The following is a 23,077-nucleotide window of genomic DNA, read 5'->3' on the forward strand; positions in this document are numbered from 1 at the left end:
TGCACACAAACAAAGAACAAGATCCCACAAAGAAAGAGGGAGAAGGGCTGCCTAAGTATGATCCCCAATCAGAGACAACGATAGACAGCTGCCTCTGATTGGGAACCACACTCGGCCAGAAACAAAGAAATACAAAACCTAGAATGCCCACCCAAATCACACCCTGACCAAAACAAAATAGAGACATAAAAAGGATCTCTAAGGTCAGGGCGTGACAGTTGGAGCTAGGAACACAAGCATTTCGCTACACCCGCAATAACATCTGCTAAATATGTGTATGTGACAAATAACATTTGATTTGAATTCCTAATGTACAATGTTTATTACTTTGGTTAAGGTAATTATTTTAATGCATTCAATATTATTATTCCAGTCTTCCTGTTCTCATTGTCTGAGTGGACACATTGTTTGCAGATCGCACAACCTATGCTACACTTGAGAAACAAGTTTTGGTTTGTTTCATTGCATTTACGAGTTTAGTCAATTTAGTAATTGTCTTTTGTTTGGAGCGCTCCTGTCAATGTTGAGTAAGGACGCGCACACATAGAAGTAGGCCTATAGGCTACCTGGCCTGATTTACACATAGAAGTAGGCCTATAGGCTACCTGGCCTGATTTACACATAGAAGTAGGCCTATAGGCTACCTGGCCTGATTTACACATAGAAGTAGGCCTATAGGCTACCTGGCCTGATTTACACATAGAAGTAGGCCTATAGGCTACCTGGCCTGATTTACACATAGAAGTAGGCCTATAGGCTACCTGGCCTGATTTACACATAGAAGTAGGCCTATAGGCTACCTGGCCTGATTTACACATAGAAGTAGGCCTATAGGCTACCTGGCCTGATTTACACATAGAAGTAGGCCTATAGGCTACCTGGCCTGATTTACACATAGAAGTAGGCCTATAGACTACCTGACAAATCTTTCCAGCTCTCAAAGTGAAAAATGTTACGCTCTGATCCAATGGAAATGTCATAAAATAGGCCTACCAGATTACTTCTTATCAGTGCTTGACATTGGACTGAAATAGGTTCCGGTATTCATTTTGGGTGCCGGTACTGTTTATATTTAGGTGCAGGAGCTCCACAATAATTTTGAGCTAGTATTCTATAAGAGGAACAGGAGCTCAAGCAGTAGAACATTTGAGGTGCCGGGTACTCAGCTCCGGTGAGCTCCTCCCCAAGTCAAGCACTGCTTCTTATCCCTTGTGCAAATAGCCTACAGCTGTGTCTGTCATGAGAGGGGAAACTCTGTAAACTTGTATACAATGTTGCAAGTTCGCTAGTGCAAGTTTTGGGGCTGGACCCAAGTTAATAGTTGATACAATGTTTCAGGTTTGTTGCAGACAGGCCATGTGTCACGCCCTGACCTTAGAGATCCTTTTTATGTCTCTATTTTGGTTTGGTCAGGGCGTGAGTTGGGGTGGGCAATCTATGTTTTGTTCTATGTTGTCCTTTTCTATGTGTTTGGCCTGGTATGGTCCCCAATCAGAGGCAGCTGTCAATCGTTGTCTCTGATTGAGAACCATACTTAGGTAGCCTGTTCCCACCTGTGTTTGTGGGTAGTTGTTTCCTGTTTTTTCACCTTACAGGACTGTTTTGTGTCGTTTGCTCTCTTTGTTGTTTTTTTGTCATTCAGTGTTCAGTTTATTTAATTCAATTTACTATGAGCACTTACGTGTTGGTCCGATGATTCCTATTCCTCATCATCAGATGAAGAGGAGGAGCGTTACACCATGTGTAGCCAATGTGATTAACAGGATATTTATTTTTATCAGGATATTGTCTACCTGCTGGTTGCAATGCTTTTATTTGTTGGCTTTATTGCAGGCTATTTTTACATACTTACTTTTTAGGTTTGTATCATTTTAATTTAGATTTGGATAGAATTTTAATTAACCACATGACAATGGTTTTAAGATGAAGACTTTATTTAAAATTAAACTTTCACAAAAATGTGCATATGAAAACCTTAACTGGCACGCAGATCGGTATAAATTTTCAGATAAATTGGCATTCAACATGAGAAAGGTTGCTTTCTCCTCTCCTATTACCGGAAACTTCAGGAGAGTAATGGCAGAATCTGTGAAAGCCAGCAGGAGCGGGAGGAGAATAGTTGGGTCAGGTTAAGTTTTTTTGGGGGGGGTTATTTAGATCTTTGTTTAAGCATCAGACAAACTCAATGCGTATAGTTGATTTTCTTAAAACACATAGGGTGTGTCTGTAACGCTCGTCGTAAGGAAGAGTGGACCAAAGCGCAGCGTGGAAAGTGTTCATGATCTTTATTCTCAAGACTCACTCAAACAAAAATAACAAAAACGAAAGCGAACAGTTCCGTCAGGCACAGATACTAAACGGAAAACACCCCACAAAACCCAAACGGATAATGACAACTATTATATGATCCCCAATCAGAGACAACGATAGACAGCTGCCTCTGATTGGGAACCACACTAGGCAAAAACAACAAAGAAATAGACAACATAGAATGCCCACCCCAAATCACACCCTGACCAAACAAAATAGAGAAATAAAATGGCTCTCTAAGGTCAGGGCGTGACCGTGTCTATATATATATGGAAAAATACATGTTTAAAAATGTTGACCAATTGATTGGTCGAAAGAACAGACAACTTTTGGTTGACCAAGATTTTGGGGGGGACAGCCAGCCCAATTAAGTATAACTATAAGAAATCTAAGATGTGTCAAATAAATTATTTCCAATTTAGGGCTCCAGATATGCATTTGCCATGGATATATATATATATATTATTTTTTAAATGGCGCCCCTTGTGTTCATATTCAGTAATACCGTATATCCCAGTATGGTACAGAAAAGGTATGACGAATTAAAATCTGGATACTGCCCAAACCTAATCTGAGTTATCAGTTAAAGCCAAGCCAGGGTGCCATAAAACATGCCCTCACTCCATAGTTACACAGATACAAACATCTCTTACACATAAATGTGTCAATTCTGACCTCACACTACAACACGCACAAAAATGCAAACATAAAAGTCTATATAAAAGAGAGCAGCAAATAAGAGCAAACTATGTAGTCCAGATGGAGGAGCTATCCAGGCCCCCCTGGCGCTGATAATAATAGTAAACAGTAAACAAGATGGTGGGTCACAGGCGATGCAACATGTTGCATTTTAACCACCCAACTCCACATACTGCAACACAAAATAATGTCTTGATGCGTACACAACTTCTTGACGAGTACACAGCAAACCTTACTTCCAGATTTCACATAACTCATCCTTACTCACCATTACACAAATTAAGATGGCGCTGGAGAACAAGGCTGACGTTTTATGTATTCCTAACCAATAATTTTTTTTGTTTTGTTTCTTTGCGTTATTTGTAACAATTTTTTAAACTTGTTTTGTACATAATGTTGCTGCTACTGTCTCTTATGACTGAAAATAACTTCTGGACATCAGAACTGCGATTACTCACCACGGATTGGCAGAATCCATTTTTTCCTTTAACGAGTCTGACAAGCCCAATGTGAATTATATACTGCTTACCGGGAACAGGCCCAGATCCCCATCATTTGTGTGAAGGGAAGGCGGAGAAAAAAGGGGCCAGAGGGCGGGCAGTTTTCCGAGAATTCGTAAGCGATCGAATAAAACCCCACTTCCTTCCATTCTGCTAGCAAACGTGCAATCTTTGGAAAATAAAATCGATGACCTACGCGGAAGATTAAACTACCAACGGGACATTCAAAACTGTAACATCTTATGCTTCACGGAGTCGTTGCTGAACAATGACATTATCAACATACAGCTGGCTGGTTATACGCTGTACCGGCAGGACAGAACAGCGGCGTCTGGTAAGACAAGGGGCGGCAGACTACGTATTTTTGTAAATAACAGCTGGTGCACGATATCTAAGGAAGTCTCAAGGTTTTGTTCGCCTGAGGTAGAGTATCTCATGATAAGCTGTAGACCACACTATCTACCTAGAGAGTTTTCATCTGTATTTTTCATAGTTGTCTACATACCACCACAGACTGATGCTGGCACTAGGGCAGCACTGAATGAGCTGTATTCTGGCATAAGCAAACAGGAAAAGGCTCACCCAGAGGCGGCGCTCCTAGAAGTTGGGGACTTTAATGCAGGGAAACTTAAATCCGTCTTGTTATCAGCATGTTAAATGTGCAACCAGAGGGAAAAAAACTCTGGACCACCTTTACTCCACACACAGAGATGCATACAAAGCTCTCTCTCACCCTCCATTTGGCAAATCTGACCATAATTCTATCCTCTTGATTCTTGCTTACAAGCAAAAATTAAAGCAGGAAGCACCAGTGACTCGAACAATAAAAAAGTGGTCAGATGAAGCAGATGCTAAGCTACAGGACTGTTTTGCTAGCACAGACTGGAATATGTTCCGGGATTTCTCCGATGGCATTGAGTACACCACATCAGTCATTGGCTTCATCAATTTTATTTATTTATTTTACCGTTATTTTACCAGGTAAGTTGACTGAGAACACGATATAAGTGCATCGATGATGTCGTCCCCACAGTGACCATAAGTACATACCCCAACCAGAAGCCATGGATTACTTGCAACATCCACACTGAGCTAAAGGCTATAGCTGCCGCTTTCAAGGAGAGAGACTCTAACCCGGAAGCTTATAAGAAATCCCGCTATGCCCTCCGACCAACCATCAAACAGGCAAAGCTTCAATACAGGACAAAGATCGAATCGTACTACATCGGCTCTGATGCTCTTCGGATGTGGCAGGGCTTGCAACCCATTACAAACTACAAAAGGAAGCACAGCCGAGAGCTGCCCAGTGACACGAGCCTACCAGACGAGCTAAACTACTTCTATGCTCGCTTCGAGGCAAATAACACTGAAACATGCATGAGAGCACCAGCTGTTCTGGAAGACTGTGTGATCACGCTCTCCACAGCCTATGTGAGTAAGACCTTTAAACAGGTCAACATTCACAAGGCCGCAGGGCCAGACAGATTACCAGGACGTGTACTGCGAGCATGCGCTGACCAACTGGCAAGTGTCTTCACTGACATTTTCAACCTCTGCCTGTCCGTGTCTGTAATACCACATGTTTAAAGCAGACGACTATAGTCCCTGTGCCCAAGAACACTGAAGTAACCTGCCTAAATGACTACCGACCCGTAGCATTCCGGTTGGTAGCCATGAAGTGCTTTGAAAGGCTGGTCATGGCTCACATCAACACCATTATCCCAGAAACCCCAGACCCACTCCAATTTGCAATCCACCCTAACAGATCCACAGATGATGCAATCTCTATTGCACTCCACACAGTCCTTTCCCACCTGGACAAAAGGAACACCTACGTGAGAATGCTAATCATTGACTACAGCTCAGCGTTCAACACCATAGTGCCCTCAAAGCTCATCAATAAGCTAAGAACCCTGTGACTAAACACCTCCCTCTGCAACTGGATCCTGAACTTCCTGACGGGTCACCCCCAGTTGGTAAGTGGTAGGTAACAACACATCCGCCACACTGATCCTCAACACAGGGGCCCCTCAGGGGTGCGTGCTCAGTCCCCTCCTGTACTCCCTGTTCACTCATGACTGCACGGCCAGGCACGACTCCAACACCATCATTAACTTCTCTGGGGTAGGTGAGACGCTAACGTCCCACCAGGCCAACATCCGGTGAAACCGCAGAGAGCTAACATTCTAAATACACCATTCGTTATATTAAACATTCTTGTAAATACATGTATCTTACATCATTTAAAAGATTAACGTCTTATTAATCCAGCCGCTGTGTCAGATTTCAAAAAGGCTTTACTGCGAAAGCAAACATGCAATTTTCTGAGGACGGCGCCCCACACACAAGTATTACTAGCATTTTCCAACCAAGCATTAGTGTCACGAAAGTCAGAAATAACAATCAAATAAATCGCTTACCATTGAAGATCTTCCTCTGGTGGCAATGCCAAGTGTCCTAACTATACAGTGAATGTTCGTTTTGTTTGATAAAATCAATTTTTATAGCCTAACACGAAACATTTGTAAACCGCTTGCGTCGTGATTTCCGTCTCATTCAACTTTGAATGAAGCGTTCGTGGTAATTACACACACTAAACAAACGTTTATCCGGTCATGGTTGGTTTCATTGCAATCCTCTGGTGGTTACTAACACAACCATACTTGATGGTTCTTTTCCCGGGACGTATTGACCGAAACAAACCGATTTGAAGACACCAATCAATGACCTCATTGCGCACCAATGGTAGGACCGGTCTATCGTTGATTGACTGTATTTTGGCCCAATGACCACTGATCATCTTGAAATCTAGCTTGGAAGATTGCCAATGAGCTGAGGTAAACGGCAATATGTAATGGTTATACGTTCGAAGACCAGCCTTTGTCGTAAACTCTGGCGTAAAAGAGGTTCATTCGCCATTGCAAATCCTACTTGACGGAGCCACGAGTGTCACGCATAGCAGTACATATTCAATAGCATTTTCAACAAGTTTATATATTTAAATTATGGCGAATAAATCAGGAAAAGCTAAAACAAAGTCTAGGTATACAGATTTAACCCAAATTATAGAGGAAATTGATAGAGACAGCGAGACCGAGTTGCTTCAGGAAGATGAATCTTTCAGCGAAGCTAGTTTTGATTCACAGGCGGATGACATGTTTCTGCATGGCGAGGATGCCATGCTGGATTGGTAAATTCTAATGCTAATGTCATTGTTTGAAATTAATAATATCAAATATTATTCATTTGAGATTTCTTTTTAAGATTTTCTTATTTTATTTGCAATATATAAAAATATCATCTGTAATGAAATGTGTAAAGTACACATTGGCTATACTGTGTGTGTGTGATATATTTTTTAAATTTATTTTACATAAACATGGAATGGATGTTCCCTGTACTCTATATATATCTGATTATTTTACGTGTTGATACAGGGCTCATACGTGAAAGTATTGTTACTGATTTTTTAAATCTTTCTCAGTGGCAGTGATTCTGACTATGAGCCGCCAATGTCTAGGTGTCCATCTCCCTCTGAAGCTGGTTCATCCAGCCGGACCCCCGCTGTCTCCGGCTCCACACCTACCTGGCCATCTAGAGGTGTGAAGTCAGTGACAAAGAAGCGGAGGTGGGGAAGAGAGAAACCTGCAGACAGAGGGCCAGATGGTTGTTGGCACTCTGTGTTAGAAGATGATGTGGAACCAAATCCACCAGTTTTTAGACCCAAAAGGCAGCCAGGACCTCAACTAGACATGACTGCAAAGTACAGCCCTCTTCAACTTTTTCAACTGTTTTTCAACTCGTCAGTTATTGATTCCCTGGTGTCGAACACCAATAAGTATGGGGCTAAGAAGCAGGCAGGAAAGAAAGAGGCATGGAAGACCATTTCCATGTCAGACCTTTTCTGCTACTTTTCAATGGTCATTTACATGGGGCTGGTGAAGTTGAAAACTCTAAGGGACTACTGGAAAACGCCAGCTCTCTATCAACTGCCTTTCCCCATGACTGTCATGTCTTGTAAAAGGTTTCTGACTACCTCACGGGCGCTTCATATCAGTGACCCAGAAGTTGATGGGGAGAATGACAAGAAGAGAGGCACACCAAGGTTTGATAGGCTCTGCAAAATCAAACCTCTCTACCCCAGCATCGTTGAGACCTGCAAGTCCTATTTTCAGCCCGCCCAGAACCTGTCCATCGATGAGAGGATGGTAGCCTCAAAGGCCAGAATCAGCCTCAAACAATACATGCGTAACAAACCAACCAAATGGGGTTACAAACTGTTTGTTTTGGCTGATTCTGTGTGAGCCTACACTTGCAACTTTTTTGTTTATGAGGGGGAAAACAGTTTTGCTACCAGTAATGGACTTAGTTATGATTCTGTTATGGAGTTATTGGATTTTCAACTGCTGGGGAAGGGCTACAAACTGTTTGTGGACAACTTCTACACAAGCCCTACCCTGTTTACAGAGCTGAGGAAGCGGGAGGTGTGGGCTTGTGGCACCATTTGTACCAACAGGGTGGGATTTCCAAAGACAAAGGTGAAAGACATGCCTAAGCGGGCTGAGCAGGGTACCATGAGATGGATCCGTGAAGATGGCCTGCTGTTTGTGAGTGGATGGATACCAGAGAGGTGGTCATGTGCTCCAGTATCCACAAGTCCTCCAGTGGAGATCACGTCGTCAGGCGTGTGAAGGACGGGGCCGGGGCATGGACCACAAAAAAATTCCCCATCCCAGCTGCTGTGAAGGACTACAACAAGGGCATGGGAGGTGTGGACCTGTCAGATGCGCTGATAGGATACTACAATGTTTTCCACAAGACCATAAAATGGTACAAGACATTTTTCTATCATTTCATTGACATTGCTGTGGTGAATTCCTTCATCCTCCAGAAGGAAATGGCCAAGAGCTGTGGACAGCCCCCCATCTCACAGCTAGCCTTCAGGGAGCTGCTCATCCAGGAGCTTGCTAGCTACAGCAAGTCCACTGCAGCACCTTCTGCTCCGTCAACCAGTGGTGTTCACCTGCCCAGATTCATCTCTGCAGGCATGAATGTGCCTCAGGGCAAAAAGGGCCAGTAGGGAGACGTCGTTGTGCGCTTTGTCACAGGAAATGCCCCATCACCTGCACCACCTGTTCAGTAAGCCTCTGCTTTACAGCAGAAAGAGACTGCTATGGGCCATGGCACCAGCAGCACAATATTGTGTAGAGGACTGAGGGTCTTCACAATATTGTAAATAGAAATGTGTAAATAGTTACCCTTGTTATTTGTTAGTTTATTATTATTTATTTTTTATATATTTATTTTTTTTTGGGGGGGGGGGGGTGTTAGAATAGCATTTATATATTTTGTATATAGTTCTTTCCTTCAAAATGTATCACTGTACCAACTCGGCCACCAATTCGGCCACACATACATTTGTGTGGGACACCTGGGTGACTTCATGCTCAATGTCATGTAGCTCGCTCATTTTTGAAGTTATCTGTCTAAAACTTTGCTCAGCTATTGTTGCCATCTTATGTTCTTCATTAAAATCATCCACAGCATCCTATCTGTATGTTTGGCTGTTCTTGGTCATTTGAAAGATGATGCAGCAACAATAAAAAACAGAAAACAAATGTTTATTTCCTTGTATTTTCTTCTACCAGATCTATTCTGTTATATTCTCCTACATTCAATTCACATTTCCACAAAATTCAGAGTGTTTCCTTTCAAATGATACCAAGAATATGCATATCCTTGCTTCTGGGCCTGAGCTACAGGCAGTTAGATTAGGGTATGTCTTTAGGCGGAAATTGAGAAGAAGGGGGGGTACCCCAAATAAGTTAAGTTTGCCGATGACACAACAGTGGTAGGCCTGATCACCGACAACGACGAGACAGCCTATAGGGAGGAGGTCAGAGACCTGGCCTTGTGGTGCCAGGACAACAACCTCTCCCTCAACGTGATCAAGGAGATGATTGTGGACTACAGGAAAAAGAGGACCGAGCATGCCCCCATTCTCATCAACGAGGCTGTAGTGGAGCAGGTTGAGAGCTTCCAGTTCCTTGGTGTCCACATCACCAACAAATTAACATGGTCGAGGGACACCAAGACAGTCATGAAGAGGGCACGACAAAACCTATTCCCCCACAGGAGACTGAAAAGATTTGGCATGGGTCCTCAGATCCTCAAAAGGTTCTACAACTGCACCATCGAGAGCATCTTGACTGGTTGCATCACTGCCTGGTATGGCAACTGCTCGGCCTCCGACCGCAAGGCACTACAGAGGGTAGTGCGAGCAGCCAAGTACATCACTGGGGCCAAGCTTCCTGCCATTCAGGACCTCTATACCAGGCGGTGCCAGAGGAAGGCCCTAAAAATTGTCAAAGACTCCAGCCACCCTAATCATAGACTGTTCTCTCTGCTACCGCACGGCAAGCAGTACTGGAGCGCCAAGTCTAGGTCCAAGAGGCTTCTAAACAGCTTCTACCCCCAAGCCAAAAGACTACTGAACATCTTATCAAATGGCTACCCAGACTATTTGCATTGCCACTCCTCCCCCCACCCCCCTCTTTTACACCGCTGCTACTCTCTGTTGTTATCATCTATGCATAGTCACTTTAATAACTCCCGACATATTCCCTCAATAAGCCGGTTGACTTTGTAAGCCGGTTGACATTGATGTAAGCCGGTTGACAATAAGCCGGTTGACATTGACTTTGTACCGGTACCCCCCTGCATATAGTCTCGCTATTGTTATTTTACTGCTACTCTTTAATTACTTGTTTTTTAATAAAAAAATGTACCTCTCTAGGATGTGTGGGACGCTAGCGTCTCACCTGGCCAACATCCAGTGAAATTGCAGAGCACCAAATTCAAAAACAGAAATACACATAATAAAAATTCAAAATACATACAAGTGTTATACATCGGCTTAAAGATTAACTTCTTGTTAATCCAACCGTTGTGTCAGATTTCAAAAAGGTTTTACGGCGAAAGCATACCACCATGCACACAAAACATTACAAACAGTTACCAGCCAAGTAAAGGAGTAACAAAAGTCAGAAATAGCGATAAAGTTAATCACTTACCTTTGATGATCTTCATAAGGTTGCAGTCACAAGACTCCCAGTTACCCAATAAATGTTTGTTTTGTTCGATAAAGTCCCTCTTTATATCCAAAAACCTCAGTTTTGTTGGCGCGTTTTGTTCAGTAATCCAATGGCTCCAAGGCGGTCACAACAGGCAGATGAAAAATCCCAAAAGTATCAGTAAAGTTCATAGAAACATGTCAAACGATGTTTATAATCAATCCTCAGGTTGTTTTTAGTCATAATAATCAATAATATTTCCACCGGACAATAGCTTCGTCAATATAAAAGAAAAATAAGAAAGGCGCGCTCTCGGTCGTAAACAGTTCTGGGACACTGCAGGGTCCACTCATTCAGAGTGGTCTTACTCTCTCATTTTTCAGAATACAAGCCTGAAACAATTTCTAAAGACTGTTGACATCTAGTGGAAGCCATAGGAAGTGCAATCTGAGTCCTAACACGGTACCCAAACCGGCAGCGCGCGTGCGCCATCGTGCATAAATTTATTTTGTCCCCCTACACCAAATGCGATCATGACACGCAGGTTAAAATATCAAAACAAACTCTGAACCAATGATATTAATTTGGGGACAGGTCGAAAAGCATTAAACATTAAACATGGCAATTTAGCTAGTTAGCTTGCACTTGCTAGCTAATTTGTCCTATTTAGCTAGCTTGCTGTTGCTAGCTAATTTGTCCTGGGATATAAACATTGAGTTGTTATTTTACCTGAACTGCACAGGGTCCTCTACTCCGACAAATTAATCCACACATAAAACGGCCAACCGAATCGTTTCTAGTCATCTCTCCTCCTTCCAGGCTTTTTCATGTTGAACTTATATGGTGATCGCATCTAAACTTTCATAGTATTACCACGACTACCGGCAAAACAGTTCGTCTTTCAATCACCCACGTGGGTATAACCAATGAGGAGATGGCACGTGGGTACCTGCTTCTATAAACCAATGAGGAGATGGGAGAGGCAGGACTTTCAGCGCGATCTGCGTCAGAAATAGGAATGACTTCTATTTTAGCCCTTGGTAACGCAGACGCTCGTTCGCGAGCAGTGTGGGTGCAATAATTGAATAACATGGATTTCTAAATTTATTTTGCGACGCTCGCGCACGCAACGTGTCCGGTCTGGTCAGCATGTTAGTCATTGGATACTGTAAAGGCAGTCAATGGATGGATGTTTCTCAGGTTTTCGCCTGCCATATCAGTTCTGTTATACTCATAGACATTATTTTAACAGTTTTGGAAACTTTAGAGTGTTTTTTATCCAAATCTACCAATTATATGCATATCCTAGCTTCTGGGCCTGAGTAACAGGCAGTTTACTTTGGGCACGCTTTTCATCCGGAGGTGAAAATAGTGCCCCCTACCCTAGTGAGGTTAAACTGCATTGTCAGTATGGGCTCATAAGTAAGCATTTCACTATAAAGTTGTTTCACTATAATACCTGTTCGGCACATGTGACTAATACGATTTGATTTGATAACCTGACATTACAAACTACCCACAGGAGGACGAATAATTCAATATTAAATTAATCAAATTAGTATTGTATATGAAAAAATAACAATGTTAAAATATATCACATTGCACATTTAGTAATGACAGAATGTATTTTAAACTTCACACAATGTAAAACGTTGTGAAAAAAAATAAATATAGATATATATATAGATAGGAGTGGGAAAAGAGATGCTTGTGCATTGATAAGCACACCAAAGATGGCATTAACGATAAGTAATAAAATAAAGATGGCATTAACGATAAGTAATAAAATAAAGATGGCATTAACGATAAGTAATAAAATAAAGATGACATTAACGATAAGTAATAAAATAAAGATGACATTAACGATAAGTAATAAGACGGCCCTTCTAAAAGCCTATTTCACACCATAGCCTGCTGAACTTGGAAGATAACTTTTCTTTAATTTTGATTTTGAAAATGTGGCACTGACTCGCCCATGGATTTATGTTTCAGCATTGTCTCAATGAAGAGTTCGGTGTAAACTAGCTATGTTCGACATGCACACACAGTTACAAGCCTGCTAGAGTTAGCAGCAGGCGGACGAGCAACATCCACCTTCGTAGTACTGATGAAGCTTGAGTACTGACGAACCTTTTAACTGAAGCTGGTTAGCTTTAGAAAACCTTGAGTAGATCTAGCTTGCTTCATAGGATACCCCTCAGGTAAGCTATTACATAAGCTAAATAGCTAACCCATCACCACACAACAAAAACTTGTATTCTACTAAAGCCCACTAGCTATAGAAGAGATTGGTTGGTCATGTCCTGCCAGCCAGTCTCTTTAAAAGAGAAAGACAGATAAGGATAACTCACTAGTCACTGCTATAGAGGAGTGGAGGGAATGAAAACACACAGGCATGTACAGGACTCCCTGAAAAACAGTGGCAAGTGTTACTGAATGGACTATCCTGGATAAATAAATACAATGAAATGAATGACGCAGCTCGCATGGAGCTCAGTCTTAAACACAGAGATAGAGGGGTAAACTATATAGACACAGAGAAAGAAGACAAATGACAGTAGAATAAAAATAAATATATAAATAAATGTGAGGCACTTACCTGCAGCCTGTTACAGTCCAGCAGCCTGATATCCTAGCTCCTGTATTCAAAGTATTCATGATGAAACAAGATGATAGGAGAACAAGGGTTTGTCTATGAGATGTTAACTAGTGTTTCAGTTCTTGTTATTGTCAGTGAGGTTGACATCAGCTACTGATACACAAGTGCACAGGAGGCACTTAGTCCTACTGCCCCTCTGGCTAGTCCACAACAGAGAGAACGGGAGAGCAAGAAAGAAAGGAAAGAGAAAGATAGAGACAGTTGGGGGAGAAACGAAACTATGCTTCAAACATCTGTTTTGCTTTCTATTCCCTCCGAGCGGCAGAGAGAGAACATTGTAGATAAAGAGCGCAATAGGAAAGAATCTGCAGCACAGCCTGCTTTCCCTCTCCTTCTCTCTCTATCACTCCCCCTCCCCTCCCCTGTGCTTCGCAACCAGCCGTGCAGCCAACAAACGTAAGAGGATAACCTGTCCTCCAGATTATGTTCATTAGGTTGTATTAATAGCAGCAGGTTAGAGAGAGTCCTCCCCTCTGCAGTTGTATACACACCAACACACACACACACACACACACACACGCCACTCGCCTCGCCAGGCCCACCAACCAACTAGTAATCTGTTTCTGACAGTCATTGTCACAACACTTCACTAGAAGAGACAGAGAAAGAGAAACAACAGAAAGAGGGAGAGAGAGAGAGAGAGAGAGAGAGAAAGAGCCTCTAAATGCCCCCTCGATGTTTGAGTTGTACTTCAAGTCAACAACAAACAAACGGAGGAGTGTTTGCTTTCTCAGAGAGAGAAAGCAAGAGAAAAAAGGAGGGAAAGACAGAGAGGAGGACAGAGGGGGGGGGGGGAATAGTATTCCCTAGTGGGCAGTCACTGTTTCTCTACGTGCCTGACACCCGAGTCTGGGGACAGCAGCATGACAGCGTGCACACACATGCGCACACCCACTGATGGCTTTTTCATGTTCCGTATAGATAGAACAGCGGCTTCTGGTAAGAGAAGGGGAGGGGTATGTTTCTTCATCAAAAATTCCTGGTATACCGAAGTTGAAAATATCTCGAGCTCCTGTTCACCCGACCTGCTAAAATGCTGACCTCACTATACGCAGAGGAAATTCTCGTGTGTTATTATTACAACTGTGTACGTATTGCACAAGCAAACACCAAGGCGGCACTCAGCGAACTGTACAAGATCATTAGCCAACAAGAATCCTCTCACCCGGAAGCAGTCTTTATTGTCGTGGGTGATTTTAACCAAGCATGTTTAAAACACATTATATATATCAACAAGATGTATCCTGCCCCACAAGAGGAAACGATGTGCTGGGCCATGTATAAACAAACATCCACGATGCGTACAAAGCCTTCCCCCGCCCCCACTTCAGCCAATCAGATCATGTCTCTGTTCCTACTCCCCACCTACAAGCAGCAACTCAAAAGGGAGCCACCGACACAGAGAATAGTGAGGCACTAGACAGAGGCAGACTCATTGCTGCAGGACTGTTTTGAGAATACTGATTGGAATATGTTCAAAGATTCATCCATCCAGGTCTCATCCATCAACATTGAGGAATATACATCATCAGTCACAGACGTCAGTAGAAAATGTGTTGATGTTGTACCCACAATAACAATCCGGAGATACCCTAACCAAAAACCCTGGATGAACGGAGATGTTCGTACAATGCTGAGAGCCTGTACTGCAGCATTCAATGTCAGCAAACCGCGATGACTGTGATGCGTGCGACATATACAAGGAAAGCAGGTACGAGCTCCGCAAATCCATTAGGGAATCAAAAAGACAATACAGACTCAAACTTGAATTGATGTTCGACAACTCAGACTCGCGACGCATGTGGCAAGGATTACAGACTACCACGGACTACAAAGGTAAATCCAGTTGTGTCGTGCCCACCGAAGTCTCCCTCTCAGACAAGATTAAAACATTCTGTGCTCATTTCGAGGCAGACAATACCGAGCCATCCAGGACGCCTCTTGCTGCTCTGGACGACCAGGTGCTTACGCTCTCAGAGGCTGACGTGAGGAAAACTCTCAAAAGAGTGAATACTCACAAAGCCCCTGGCCCGGTTGGCATCCCTGGTCGCGTCCTCAGAGTGAGTGCTGGACCCACTCCAATTTGCCTACAATTCCAGCAGATCCACGGAAGATGCCATTTCCATCGCTATTCACACGGACGTAACACATTGGAACAAGAGGAACACCTATGTAAGAATGTTGTTCATAGACTACAGTTTAGCATTCAACACTATTGTTCCCTCCAGGCTCCACACCAAGTTCAGAACCCTGGGTCTGGACACCACCTTCTGCAACTGGATCCTGGACTTCATGATGGGCAGACCACAGGCTGTGAGGATTTGGTAACACCCCCTCCTCCTCCACACTGTCTTTTAACACAGGGCCCCCAGTGGTGTGTCGTCAGCCCTCTGCTGTACTCCCTGTTCACTCATGACTGCGTGGCTTTGCATGACACCAACTCCATCATCAAGTTTGCTAATGACACCACGGATGTAGGCCTGATAACCAACAATATGAGTCAGCCTATAGGGAGGAGATAAGTGAACTGGCATTGTGGTGCCAGGACAACAACCTCTCCGTCAACGTCAGCAAAACAAAAGAGTTGATTGTTGACTTCAGGAAGAAGAGTAGGGAACATGCCCCGAACCACATCAACGGGACTGGCGTAGAGAGAGTTAGCAGTTTTAATTTCCTCGAGGACTTGACATGGACCAACAACTCCACCACTCTTGTCAAGAGGGCTCTGAAGAAATGTGGCATGCTACTCCGGGTCATCTCCAAATACTACTGCGGCACCATCTAGAGCGTATTGACTGTTTGCATCATGGCCTGGTACGGGAATTGCTCTGTCCACGACCACAAGGCTCTCCAGGGGTGGTGAAGACGGCCTAGTACATCACTGGGACCATGCTCCCACCAATCTAAGAGATCTATTCGAAACAGTGCCAGCATGAGGCTCGGATTAATTCCTTCAATGTTCCACTCTTCACCTCGGTATGAACAGGAACGATTCACACTACAAAAACAATTGGAAAACGAGACTGTCTTACGTTACACCAACTAAATTATCCCATAGCGGTAGAGCGTACTCACCCCCTGGACATTGTGTGCTGAAGCTTGCACTTATTCTCATATGTTTCCTAATCACCAACAATTACTGTAGTTATTCTTCAATTTGCTAGCGCAATGAGTAAATGGCTGAGAAAGCGACCAAGTCCATATGATGGCAAGAACAGCTCAAACAAGCAAAGAGAAACGACAGTCCATCATCACATTAAGACATGAAGGTCAGTCAATGCTAGGGCTGGGCGGTATACCGTATTTTACTATATACCGGTATTGATGCACGGACCGGTTTGGGTTTTTACTTCACCTTTTATAACGGTATCTGAATGTTTGGTTTGTTAAATGTGATAAGCCGTGTGTAACGTCCATTTTTATAGTTTACTCTGCTACTTGAGTCATCCATTGACACTCTCTCTCTCTCTCCATGACGCTCTCCACACAGACCTAGTCCCACCCCCTGTCACTCAAGGAGCGCAGTCTTCATGGTCACTGCATCACATGCAACAATGTTGATGACAACAATGTTGTTTCCAATTTGTATTAGTTTGTGTTTCTTACATCTGCAAACATCTAGTTTGTATTTTCTAGCTAAATCGTGTTAGACACTAATGCTAATCACTAGAAAGCTAACTAGCTAATAAAAGCTCTGAGTCAGAGCAAATTCTATTTCCATGATTCCAAAAGTTCACCCAAGTGTTTTGATCTAAATCGCAAATGCAACATTTTGTTAAAAATCAGGCCTAGTATTTATGCCCATATCGGGGCAGTGTGCAAATGATCTCAAATGACTGAAGGAAATGCAGAAATTGATGGAAATGTAGGAAATTATTTTAGGTTGAAGTTGAATTGAACAGTATAGGAGAAAGGGTTAGGGTTGCCACCCTAGGGTCACGCACTACTCATAAAGCAAATTTAGAACTTTGATTTATCAAAAACATAAAATACCGTCATACCGAGAAAAAAATTCTAAAAAATACCATGATATGATATTTTGGCCATATTGCCTAGCCCTAGTCAATACGGAACATTTCAAGAACTTGAACGTTTCTTCAAGTGCAGTCGCAAAAACAATCAAGCTCTATAATGGAAACTGGCTCTCATGAGGACTGCCACAGGAGGATAAGTTCATTAGAGTTAACTGCACCTCAGATTGCAGCCCAAATAATTGCTTCAAAGAGTTCAAGTAACAGACACATCTCAACATCAACTGTTCAGAGGAGACTGCGTGAATCAGGCCTTCATGGTCGAATTGCTGCAAAGAAACCACTACTAAAGGACACCAATAATAAGAAGAGACTTGCTTTGGCCAGGAAACACAAGCAATGGACATTAGACCGGTGGAAATCTGTCCGTTGGTCTGATGAGTCCAAATTTGAGATTTTTGGTTCCAACCACTATGTCTTTGCGAGACGCAGAGTAGGTGAATGGATGATCTCTGCATGTGCGGTTCCCACCGTGAAGCATGGAGGAGGACCTGTGATGGTGCTTTGCTGATGACACTGTTGGTGATTTATTTTGAATTCAAGGCACACTTAACCAGCATGGCTACCACAGCATTCTGCAGCGATATGCCATCCCATCTGGTTTACGTTTAGTGGGACTATCATTTGTTTTCAACAGAACAATGACCCAACACACCTCCAGGCTGTGTAAGGGCTATTTGACCAAGAAGGAGAGTGATGGAGTGCTGCATCAGATGACCTGGCCTCCACAATCACCTGACCTCAACCCAATTGAGATGGTTTGGGATGAGTTGGACCGCAGAGTGAAGGAAAAGCAGCCAACAAGTGCTCAGCATATGTGGGAATTCCGTCAAGACTGTTGGAAAAGCATTCCTCATGAAGCTGGTTGAGAGAATGCCAAGAGTGTGCAAAGCTGTCATCAAGGCAAAAGCTGGCTGCTTTGAAGAATCTAAAATGTGTTTAACACTTTTTTGGTTACTACATGATTCGATATGTGTTATTTCATAGTTTTGATGTCCACTATTATTCTACAATGTAGAGAATAGTAAAAAATAAAGAAAACCCTGGAATGAGTAGGCGTGTCCAAACCTTTGACTAGTACTGTATGTGTGTAGTTTGTCTCGGCTTGGAACAGGCTTAGGCGGCCCTCGTTCAAACCAGTCCGTGTGCGCATTGCCACCTACTGTGTGCAAACTCCCTGGAAAGACATGTAGTATTCTTGAGGAAGCTTGGAGTTACCAATGGCAACTTTCCTTTCCCGGATGCCGGTACCTCGGCTTGGACTGAGGAGAAGGAGGTGGAGAGAGACTTGGGGCTGTGGTCGGAACAGGTGGAACTAGCATCCCAACAGCGAGATTGTGAGACCGCTGGTTACATACAGGGCCCAGGTTCGGATGATGACTTAGTGTCTCTGGACGGCTCCGGGGGTTTCTCGGGTGACAAAGAGGACTTTGTTCCGTGACAGCCACCTCCTCATGCTACGGGAGTAGCGGGGGAAAACCTGGTATCCAACACATCGTTCATAGAACTGGGCCGCAGGGCTGCTATTCGTTTTGAAGGTGAAGTGGCCGTATTCACCCCCACGGCAGAAGTCATCAAGGTTTGGTGGATGGCAAGCTAGCTGGCTACTTATCCCCGTAGGCTAACAAGGCCGTGGCTAATGTGAATCCCACCTTCCGGAAGGCCGACAGGCCTGGAAGCCCAGCTAAGTGGACTTCCCCAGGGGCCGGCCCATCACCAGGTCTGACCGGCCTGGTTCCCAGGCGCAACGCCGGTCTGTCTGGCACAAGTGCCACCCAACTTCCAAGGGATGGTCCTGAGACAGCCCCCGTGCACCTATCTCAGGGATGGGGAATGACACGAGTTTGGGTCCTCCCTTGCCAAAAGCCCCAAACACCCATGGTGACAACAGTACCTTCAAGTGGCATGTCTAATTTGGGTACGTCAGGAATGGCCGAAGCCATGGACCAGGCCTCAGGCAAACGTTTGCACCTAAACACATTGTTTTCAGGCTTCAAGTGTGTTGTGTATTCCACGTTTGAGTTCAATAAAATATGTCCCTCCACATTCAGACACAAAGTTGTCAAGAGTGGTGGAGATAAAAAAAATAAAAAACGGCGTCATTGCCCCCTCAGATGGCGCTATACTGGAAACTCGCTGCCTGTTCCAACCAATGGCACGCATATGGAAAGGGACAGGGTTTACTCCCCATTCCAGACCCAATATCTCCAAGCCATCAGACTGCTGAATACTTCAACTGGACTGACCACCTGCTCTGATTCTCCGCACCTTAACACACATGCACTCACCCACACACACACCCACACAGACATACCCACGCACTCACTCACACACACACCCACCCACCCACCCACGCACACACCCACCCACCCACGCACACACCCACACAGACAGACATACCCACCCACCCACCCACCCACGCACACACCCACACAGACATACCCACCCACCCACCCACCCACCCACGCACACACCCACACAGACATACCCACCCACCCACGCACACACCCACACAGACATACACACACCCACACAGACATACCCACCCACCCACCCACCCACGCACGCACACACCCACACAGACATACCCACCCACCCACCCACGCACACAACCACACAGACATACCCACCCACCCACGCACGCACACACCCACACAGACATACACCCACCCACACAGACATACACACACCCACACAGACATACACCCACCCACACAGACATACATCCACCCACACAGACATACAACCACCCACACAGACATACCCACCCACCCACACAGACATGCGCACACCCACACAGACATACACCCACCCACACAGACATACCCACCCACCCACCCACACAGACATACACACACCCACACAGACATACACACATCCACAGTACATTCATGCTACACACACACATCACAACTGCTGCTACGATACTCTTACTATGATTGCTAAATGCTGCACACTTTAAACACTTGCCCCCCAAGCTCCCGTTCTGCAAAATGTGTAAATATTGGACTATAAATTGTGCCTTCATGTATTACTTTTGCTAAAATGTTTATTCTATTCTACTGAGCCATTTACTTTATGTTCCTGTTCTTTTATTTTATTTTTTCTTATTGTAGTTGCATTGTTGAAAAGGAACCTGCAAGTAAGCCTTTCATTGGACAGTGTATACCATGTGTATCCTGTACATTCAACTGATACAACTTAAACACACACACTGCATTCAGAGACAAGTGGGGAATAAACAGCATGATGAAACACTACACTCTGTCAGCTGCAAGTAAGGAGTGTCCCTGAACACACACACACGCTGCCCAGTCTTACTGTAGTAGACAAACACTTCGCACTCACACAAACCTCATGATTCCTGTTGGTTTTCTATGAAACACAAGCAAACATGTGGAAATGCCACAGCCAGTAACCCATGTAAATGACTGTGTTCACAGAATCGCAATTTGCAAATTGCACCCAACAACAGATCTAAGATTAGATTATCCTACAACAAATTTTAACCTTAACCATTAGGGGGAAAGGATACATACATGACCCTGTATCAGTGTTTATGGAGACTTCGAGGTACTCTGTCAAGGACAGCTGTAGTCAGAGAAGCAGGTGTGTCCCACTACAGTACACACTACTCACTGTTAAAGTAGCAGAGTCAAAACAAAGTCGCTAAACTGGTTACTATAACGATTAGTAGCATTACTCTCTATGGTAACAGAGATCACCACAGGGGAAAAAATCCCAGGAGAAGGTTCTGCAATACCGCGGTTGTTTTGAGTAAATTGCTGTTGACCTAATACCCTGATGCTATTGAGGAAATAGACCTAATACCCTGGTGCTATTGAGTAAATAGACCAAATACCCTGGTGCTATTGAGTAAATAGACCTAATACCCTGATGCTATTGAGTAAATAGGCCTAATACCCTGGTGCTATTGAGTAAATAGACCAAATACCCTGGTGCTATTGAGTAAATAGACCAAATACCCTGATGCTATTGAGTAAATAGGCCTAATACCCTGGTGCTATTGAGTAAATAGACCTAATACCCTGGTGCTATTGAGTAAATAGGCCTAATACCCTGGTGCTATTGAGTAAATAGGCCTAATACCCTGGTGCTATTGAGTAAATAGACCTAATACCCTGGTGCTATTAAGTAAATAGGCCTAATACCCTGGTGCTATTGAGGAAATAGACCTAATACCCTGATGCTATTGAGTAAATAGGCCTAATACCCTGGTGCTATTGAGTAAATAGGCCTAATACCCTGGTGCTATTGAGTAAATAGGCCTAATACCCTGGTGCTATTGAGTAAATAGACCTAATACCCTGGTGCTATTGAGTAAATAGGCCTAATACCCTGGTGCTATTGAGTAAATAGACCTAATACCCTGGTGCTATTGAGTAAATAGGCCTAATACTCTGATGCTATTGAGTAAATAGACCAAATACCCTGGTGCTATTGAGTAAATAGGCCTAATACCCTGGTGCTATTGAGTAAATAGACCAAATACCCTGGTGCTATTGAGTAAATAGGCCTAATACCCTGGTGCTATTGAGTAAATAGGCCTAATACCCTGGTGCTATTGAGTAAATAGGCCTAATACCCTGGTGCTATTGAGTAAATAGACCTAATACCCTGGTGCTATTGAGTAAATAGACCAAATACCCTGGTGCTATTGAGTAAATAGGCCTAATACCCTGATGCTATTGAGTAAATAGGCCTAATACCCTGGTGCTATTGAGTAAATAGACCTAATACCCTGGTGCTATTGAGTAAATAGGCCTAATACTCTGATGCTATTGAGTAAATAGACCAAATACCCTGGTGCTATTGAGTAAATAGGCCTAATACCCTGGTGCTATTGAGTAAATAGACCAAATACCCTGGTGCTATTGAGTAAATAGGCCTAATACCCTGGTGCTATTGAGTAAATAGGCCTAATACCCTGGTGCTATTGAGTAAATAGGCCTAATACCCTGGTGCTATTGAGTAAATAGACCTAATACCCTGGTGCTATTGAGTAAATAGACCAAATACCCTGGTGCTATTGAGTAAATAGGCCTAATACCCTGATGCTATTGAGTAAATAGGCCTAATACCCTGGTGCTATTGAGTAAATAGGCCTAATACCCTGGTGCTATTGAGTAAATAGACCTAATACCCTGATGCTATTGAGTAAATAGACCTAATACCCTGGTGCTATTGAGTAAATAGGCCTAATACCCTGGTGCTATTGAGTAAATAGACCTAATACCCTGGTGCTATTGAGTAAATAGACCTAATACCCTGGTGCTATTGAGTAAATAGACCTAATACCCTGGTGCTATTGAGTAAATAGACCTAATACCCTGATGCTATTGAGTAAATAGGCCTAATACTGTGGTGTAGCTTACTTTAGGTTTTCCACCAAACCTCACCATTGATTTTCAATCTTGATCCTGGGGTCTCCTAGGGGGTGCAGGCTTTTGTTCCAGGCCAACAGTACCACACCTGATTCAACTAATCAAGGACTTGACAATTAAAGTTGTTGATAAATTGAATGGGTTGTCTTAGTACTGGGCTGGAACATAAAGTGCACAGTCAGAAGGCAAAAGGACTATATTTAAAGATGACAAGATGGAACTACGTATAACAATAAAACTGCTAAATGTGTACTACCCATTTGTCAGTTAATCCAATATGTCACTGTATGGTGATTTTAATCTCATTAGCTATACATTTATTAACTCCCAAGCTAATTTAATTTAATTGAAGTCTTAATGACCTTGTGAAATGGGGGAGTCAAAACAACTTCTTCAGCAG

General features: G+C 43.5%; 1 protein-coding gene across 4 annotated transcripts in view; it reads right to left on the reverse strand.

Annotated features, from left to right (window-relative positions):
- The window catches only part of uckl1b (uridine-cytidine kinase 1-like 1b), a 77,413-nt gene that overhangs the window by 52,756 nt on the left and 1,580 nt on the right, over positions 1–23,077 (reverse strand). Inside the window, exon 1 of one of the 4 annotated variants that reach the window (XM_071348884.1) lies at positions 13,182–13,581. The exons of 2 other annotated variants lie outside the window; for them this stretch is intronic. In XM_071348884.1, the coding sequence (XP_071204985.1) occupies positions 13,182–13,240 (59 nt within the window). In that variant the 5' untranslated portion in view covers positions 13,241–13,581. Of the gene's footprint in view, positions 1–13,181; positions 13,582–23,077 lie in introns of those variants that run through there. One more of the 4 variants, XM_071348887.1, reaches the window with a different exon arrangement.

The sequence above is a fragment of the Salvelinus alpinus genome, chromosome 17 (genome assembly GCF_045679555.1).
Source record: "Salvelinus alpinus chromosome 17, SLU_Salpinus.1, whole genome shotgun sequence".
NCBI classification, from domain to species: domain Eukaryota; kingdom Metazoa; phylum Chordata; class Actinopteri; order Salmoniformes; family Salmonidae; genus Salvelinus; species Salvelinus alpinus.